The sequence below is a fragment of the Micrasema longulum genome, unplaced genomic scaffold, assembly GCF_059751315.1.
Source record: "Micrasema longulum isolate JH-2025_06_02 unplaced genomic scaffold, ASM5975131v1 h1tg001846l, whole genome shotgun sequence".
Lineage (NCBI taxonomy): Eukaryota > Metazoa > Arthropoda > Insecta > Trichoptera > Brachycentridae > Micrasema > Micrasema longulum.
Genome location: NW_028279020.1, coordinates 1 through 7,941, shown reverse-complemented (window position 1 = coordinate 7,941; position 7,941 = coordinate 1). Strand labels below are relative to the sequence as shown.

Genomic DNA, 7,941 nt, shown 5'->3' with positions numbered 1-7,941 from the left:
AAGAGGGATCGCAACCAGGAGGTATCCGGAGGTTGTAATTCGTGTCCTTTGTTGTCGAGGTGGGTTAATGTTCATTGGCGTGGCCAGCTTTGGTGGGAGACAACTAGGACTAGAAGTGGTGTCAGACGGTGTCGGCATTGGCGAGCCGCTCGCCGCAGGGGTCGCAGTGGGGGGGCGGCGGGGGCGAGCGCGGGTGCGCGGGCGGCGGCGGTGGCGGCGGGGGGCGCGGTGGCGGCGGCGGCGGCAGCAGGCGCGCGCGCGAGCGGCGGCGACGGCGGCGCCCCCCGAGCAGGCACCACAGCGCCAGCAGCAGCGCCAGCCCCGCACCCCCGGCGCCGCCCCACAGGGCCCAGGCACTCCAGTCCGTCTCGGCCGGGCTTTCGCTCTTCCCCAAGTTTGGACCTGAATCAGTCACCTGCGGCTCAGTAAGTAGGTTCTGCGCAACTACCATTGCGCTTATTCCATGGATTTCTAATGTATATTATAAATTTCGTTTCGAGATGGCGTCAGTATAGACCAGTGATGGGTAAGCTTGGCATGTCAAAATTCAGGAAAAATCTGGCTTAACCCGGGTGGTGTGTCGACCATGTCACATCTAGGAATATTATAATTTTCACAGCCCTAGTAAATGAAGGGTTTTTTTATATTTTTATATTCTTTTATTGTCATTAAAAATCAAAACCAAATAATTATTAAGATTAATGAATTTTTGGTCACTAAATTGCATTTGCTAAATTTTTTATTGAAGGTTGATAGATATTTTGTACTTTTTAAGCACAGGGAAGTATTACAAACTTAATCTTACAAAGAAAATATTTTGAGTAAAGCCATTGCTAGAGTAAACGATACTTGTCTCCCAAAATGTCTTGGTTTGTCAACCATTACTGGTAGACACTTCCCTTAGTGGAAAAGGGATTCTTTTGATTAAACTAACTGCACCTTTAGTATATTGTTTATTGCTTATTTTAACTAAAAATAATATCAACCAACAGTCGCATAAGTTTTTGCATTACCCCATATTATTAAATGTCTACAAAAGGGGTGTTTTGATACAACAGAAAGGGACTTAGAACCTTTTTGCCAAATAAAACAAACTTCTCAAACAGGCAAATTAGCAATGTGAACTCTAAATGTGAGTGAATGTTTATTATTCTTAGAGTAACCGTATGTATGGACTTACAATTAGTTTCATCGCTGTTATCATCTGCACCACAATTGTCTACTCTGTTGCAGGCTAACTTGTCAGAGATACACAGAGATGACTTGGCGCAGGTAAACTGGTCACAATCATCATTCTTCACTTCTTTGACTTCCGTCCATACTGCTCGGAAACCCTGTGCTCCTACTGACTTGTCTGCAGATATAAATCTGAAATGAAATTAATGAAAACAGTAATTATATTTATCATGTGTTACACAGCTTAAACGGGTGGTATTTTTTTTGATTCCCCCTGAAAGTTGCTGATCATATTCACTAGATACAAAAATATCTGTTCTAAAGCTACATTTATAATGTTTATACTGTATATATATACACTATAACATATAGACTCTCTTAACACAGTTATTTTCAACTAAAAGAAAATCATCCCAAAAGTATATAAATGAAAATTCATATAAGTCAAATAAAAAAAAAAACAGAATCAAATAAGTAACAATTCAGAACAAAAAGATCAAACCCAAAAAAAACTTGTATTAAATATATTGATATCTTTGTATACATGTATACCAAATGAGCAAAGTAAATATTTTAATAAACAATACTCACGTTAACCGCAGTGCGTTTGATTCGGTTATGTATTGCCATTTGTCAGTGAGTGCCTTTTCACCACACAGCTCTATAGGGGGGCCAGCTGACTCGTGCCATAACCGTACGACGGCTGCTGGGCATCCACGACCTGAAACATAAATCACCCATTTTATAATCACTTTTTTTCCAGGTGGGGTCCCCTAAAATTATAAAATAGCTTGTTTTAAGATTGGCTATAACAAGGTCAAAATGTTCTATTTCAGGTTTCAGTGCTACTGAAATGTCAAAATAAATCAATGAAAGTAATTTAATTTAATTTAATTCACTATTATATTAATGAGTATTTTAAGTGTAAAATCCACACCAATATAGGTTTCAGCTGTTTTACTTCATAAAAAAAAGTAATCACAACGACCCTGTAAATGCTTCCATAAAAGACTAAAAACTAAAACTAAAGACTAAGACATAAAGACTTCCATCTCTGTTGAAATATTAATCGATCTTGATATTCCTGAAAAACTTTAGACAGATATTTTAAAAGAAACAAATGGATTATTAGATATGTAGATAGACATACGAGTACATCTGTAGAGATTTTTAACAATATGTAATTACTTTTTATCAGTAGAGTCCTGGACTTGACACAGGAAACTCCTAGCTAGTAAAACTCATTATTTGCATAAATCATGTTTCTGAGATAATGAGGTTTAATTTTTTTTTCCAATGACTGGTTTCAAAGCAAATTTGTCAAATAGGAACATTGTTAAAAAGTAACAAAGACAAAGTCCATAAATATATTAAATCTGGCATATACCAATTAAATTGTAATGATTGCGATTCAATCTACATTGGAAAAACTTTTTAGTTTATTGTTTCTTTTGAAACTTTAATATTAGAGTAAAAGAACACTTAAGATGATAATAATAATTTTTCTGAATTCGCAAACCATCTGATAGAAAATAATCATAACTTCAATAAAGACACTGGATTAAAAGTACTTCATGTTGAAAACAAAATATTAAAATTAATCAACTTAGAAATTAAAAAAGCGATTCATTATATGTAAAAATAAAAAATAACCAAATAAACAATATTTCTTTTAGTCCACTCCTGTCTAGCTTCGAAAATAATCATATCAAATTACCACCCTTTTAGGAAAAAAAAAAGACTTGATTTATTGGCTTGACGTGTAGTATTTAGTAAACATGATAAAAATAAAATAGGAAAGAATTCATTAGTTACGTAAACCTTGACGAAGAAGCTTGTTTGCTTTGAAACCGGTAGGTGGAAAATCTTTTATTTTTATTTTATTCGACTTGGACTCTTATCTCTTATTTAATTATCATAAACGATATATTGAGAGCGTGTATTCAAAATTTGATTTAAAAAAAAGTAATATTTCAGGAGATAGAGCGATTTTTATAAAAGCAGAAATTATTTAATTTTTATCCGATTTTTGCCTACTGAGTTAACCTTTTACACCGTAGCTAAGCCCGTATAAGACGTGTTAATTTACTTATTTATTTGCCCTAATGAGGCTTTTACACAAATAGCCATATATATGCATATAAAAAATACTGTACAAAAATAAGTAAATAGTGAAATGAAAATGAACAGTGTTGTGGTCTTGTGGCGAGTGTCTCGGACTCACGTATCATAGGTCCCAGGTTCGAACCCGCTCTACCACAACTTGATTCCTTTGTGCATTATTTGCATCTAATTCAAAATAAATACAGTGGAATCTGCTAATTGTGATTACTGTGGGACTTGTATTAACTCTTGTGTGGCTGTGATGTCACACTAGTCTACATACGATACAAGACTTGATATATCTCTCTTATTTTTTTAATGATGAAATTATTTTCTTCAAATTGACATTTTTACACCTGATTTGGAAAGTAAAATTTGTATATATAAGCATACTGAATTTTAATACAAACAATATTTATCCTTGCTAAGCGAAGAATGAGTGTGACGCCAATACAGGAATAAATATTTATAAGAGAGAGCACGAAGATGGAACTCATAACAAGAAAGACAGGGACGCTGTTCTGTGGCCAGTGTTTTTGAGAAAAGATTCAGTTGGTTGTTGACAGTGATGGGGGGTGCACGCATGCACGTAAGAGGACCGGCGTATTCATGTTTTTTTGTTGCTATAACAGGCCTAAATTATTATTTTTATAAATTATGAAAAAGGAATTATTTAACAGTACCTATATCTCAATATTTTTTTTTAATGTCTGAAATTAAGAATATTTCATCTTTTGCTTGTGGTAACACGATGTTACATCACCGCGCGCAAAGGAGTTATTTGCCAAAGTATTTTAAGAGTTGACAATAACCGGTTGATAACATCAAACAAAGGATAAGACAAAAACAATAATACAAACCTTTATTTTCACTCAAAACAATATCTTATAACAAAAAAAAAAATTACGGTTATTTGCCTTTTATAGGAGTTAATCCACTTTTACATGCATTCGTCGTTCTTAAAAAGTTTTGAAAAATAGGATCGTTTTGTAGAAACTCTGAATAATTTACACCTTTTAAATTATGAATAAATATTTTAAGTGATAGCAATAGGCAAAGTTTGATTATAATATTCTGATCATATTTATATAGAAGGTTGCGACTGAACGATTATGACACAATAAAAGATCAATAACATTATTTGTAATCTTAATATCCAGCTTCCACTGAAAATGTAAACGTCGTAAAAAAAATCGGCGTAAATGAACACAAATATAATGGAAGATACTCGTATAAGGTTAGGTTACGTCTCAAAATTCTAAGAACAATCTAACATGTTTATTAAAAATAAATTATAAATGTATTAAATAAAGTCAGTGTAAATTCTTTTAGAAAATAAATAATAATCTCTTGATATAAATAACCATTTTTTTATAATAAATACTAACACACCAGTTCGTCGGTACGAAATTTAATTCTCACACTTTTTTGAAAAAAAAAACATCCAATTTAATTTGCTTTGATTGTTGTTTTCTTTCTTACAGAATCATAGCATAAACTACAAATATTTTAATATTCTTTTAATTTTAATAATAAAAAAATAAAATCAAACGTTTTTATTTTTCTTAAAAACCAAACGAAAACTAACTCTGAAACAAGTTCACACACACAATATGCTGCTCGCGTACGTGGAAATAGAATAAAACAACGTGTAAAAGTGTGTCTGTTATTAGAATCGTGGCGCCTACTATCATCTGGTGTCGGCCGAACCGGGGAATCTCACGCCGGCACCAACCGGCGTAAATCGAACCGGCGCAAAACGACGTTTACCTGTATTTGGGTAGGTAAATCATAAGAGTGCATATTCTATTGTTTTTTTTATTGTTAAAAATTCATTTTTAGTGTTGTCTGCTGTCTTGATAATATCGTGGGTATACTAGCAAAAAACTTTAACTCTCAAATCCCCGTTTTGAGAATTCAAGCATTAAAGTTTTGTTCCAATTTAACTCTTTTATATCTTATTTAAACATAGTAAGATGTTAATTGCTCATTTAAGAACATGTTTTTAATTTTTCCGTTTTTTAATTTTATAAAGTCAAAATTATTATATTTAAATTGTTTATTGATAATTCTTGATGGAATTCAAAGTCAAAATTAAGTTATTTAAAGCCTGAATAAAATACCCGGTATATACCGGGTATTTTATTCAGGCATAAGTCATATGACTTAACCTAAATTTAGTTTTAAAACTTATGTCATACTTGTTAACTTAATATATGAAATTTAATATGACTTAGTGTATTTTGCCAGTTTGTAGAGCGTTAAAAACTTTACAAAACTGCATCATTAAGTCGAATCCGCCTATTTTCGAGTTAACGTTTTTTGCCAGTATACCCACGATATTATACTCCTTTTTGTACTGCATGTTCTAGGACCAACTATCACATGCACTCGCCTATCCCCAGGCTCCATAGATATGGCAATCCGTATGAGGACAAAGCTGATATATTTGGTTCTGGACTTGATAGTTATAAAACGAGTCGGATTTATTTTTTTCTCTCGCAATATTATTCTTAAACTTTTCTTTATTTATAAAAATGTTTTTCCTTTATTGTTTTTTCATATTTATGTATTTATTTCGTTAATATTTTTGGCTGCTTATGTGTATTTACCTACTTGTTACTATTGTTATAGTTATGCAATTTTATATTTTTTTATGTTTTTTTTCATATTTATGTTCAATATATGTTAAAGGCAATTTATGTCGTTTATGTAAAATAAATAAATAAATAAATAGATATTTAAAGGGGTTTAAATTCTAGCCTTGTCATAAAGTTTACCTGAAGGATCTCCCTCCACGGCGAAGAATTCGAAATTGAGCAAAATCTTGTGTAAGGGCTTCACTGACACGAACCAGTTGCATGTCTTTGAAGCTAAACCTCTTCCTGGACCGTCGTAGTTGGAAGGGAAGTTAGGACTGGTGATCACTCCGTACTCCATACCCGACATGTTGCCACCGCAGTCCCCGAAGATGGACTTGGCTGTCTGTAAATCGAGTGATTCAATTTAATTGTTTACTATTAGTACTAATGTCATTTTTCGATTTGTTATGTCATGTGTTAGGAAAATTACACCGACTACGGGGAACATCGATAGAAAATTACAAACAACAGAGCGCATAACAACCCAGAAAAAAAAGTTGAATATTGTATAAATAAGTAAAGAAACCCTCAACATTAGATACAGAAAGTTTATATAAAATATTTAAGGTTCATACAGTAGACACTCTTTATAAAATAAATTCTATTATACAAATTTATAAAGAAGAAAAAATAAAAGAATTTGAGATGAATAAGTCACCCAGATACCAACATAATATTAATATTCCTAAATTCCACACAAGTCATGATCAAAATAGCTTCGTCTTTAAAGGTGTAAAAAATTATAATATTCTTCCCAATGAACTAAAAACTATTAAAAATAATATATCAATAAATCAATTTAAAGTAAATCCAAAGAAATTTTTTGAACACGTGTAAAAACTACATAAAATTTTAATTAGTATGAATGTATTATTGTTTTATGATTTTTCTTTATATTTCCAATCTTTTTTTCTCTCATGTACTCGTATTTAAAATTATATAAACTCTAATAAATAAACAACTACAACAGTGTAATTCACTCTCCGAGCACAAGAGTAAGTCTTTTTTTTTGGAAAGTTACAGTGATAACATTTACTAGATGTGTAAAAGTAGATACATATGTATAGAATAAAAAAAAAACGATATATTTGAAATTTATTTAAAAAAATATATTAAAAAAAATAAATGTTTAATAATTATTTTGAAGCTTGTATTGATTATGTTTTTTAAATTATCAATTATAATTCTTATATTTAATTATACAGTTTTAAAAACTTGTTCTGACAGCTTGTTTGTAGGTATTTGTCTCTCCAAATAACTTTCGATATAAATTGTTTTTTTTTTTTTACTTCCTTACTTTTAAAAACTTTTCCATTTGAAAAAAAGGTAATAAACTTTTATTTTTTAACGCCCTAACAAGTATTTTCATCATAATCATCGTTTCGCTTTCGCAACCAGTGGTGAGTAGGGCACCGCATCGGTTCACCAATAATGCAGCGTATCTCGATCACGTGTTACAGGAAGATATCAATATTACGCTACAGGTGCCAATCCAGGGACAATGGAACGTTTTAGTGCAAAACCATCTTTGAAAACTTATATTTCAAGTGTTCCTTCTCAGGTATCAAACCCGGGACCTCAAACATGGTAAGCTGACGCGTTAACCATTACAATACGAGGCGAACGTTTCCCCACTCGATTTCCATTTTCAGGATTTTTATCTGAAAACAGCACAGTCGAAAACACTCGCCCAAGATTCTATTTTATATATAGATCTATATTTTTCATTCGCACAGACATAACCTAAATAATAATTAATAGTATAAGTACAAAGATTTAACTATTGCGTAAATTAATTCAAAGAATGCAATAATATTGTATAAATTAATGAATTGAATTATTGTTTAAATTAATGAATAGTAAACAAGAGTTGAATTACTGTATAAATTCAAGAATAGTATACCTCAAAGTTGTATCGCGCTTTGAACCCGCTAGCCACTCCATCTCCATCGGCGTGCAGTAGGACCGCGAGCCCTAGCGCCCCCCGGGGGGACACGAGGGGGCCAGGTGCCGTGAGGCC

General features: G+C 32.5%; 1 protein-coding gene across 1 annotated transcript; it reads right to left on the bottom strand.

Moving 5' to 3' along the window:
- Positions 1-7,935, bottom strand: LOC148273749 (low-density lipoprotein receptor-related protein 12-like). Its single transcript, XM_088238265.1, has 5 exons — positions 7,825-7,935; positions 6,060-6,264; positions 1,768-1,897; positions 1,181-1,368; positions 1-402 (listed from the first exon to the last, which is right to left on the bottom strand). Exons 2-5 carry the CDS (start codon positions 6,226-6,228, stop codon positions 122-124), a joined length of 768 nt encoding a protein of 255 aa, XP_088094391.1. The 5' UTR covers positions 6,229-6,264; positions 7,825-7,935; the 3' UTR covers positions 1-121.
- Positions 7,936-7,941: the final 6 nt, after the last annotated feature.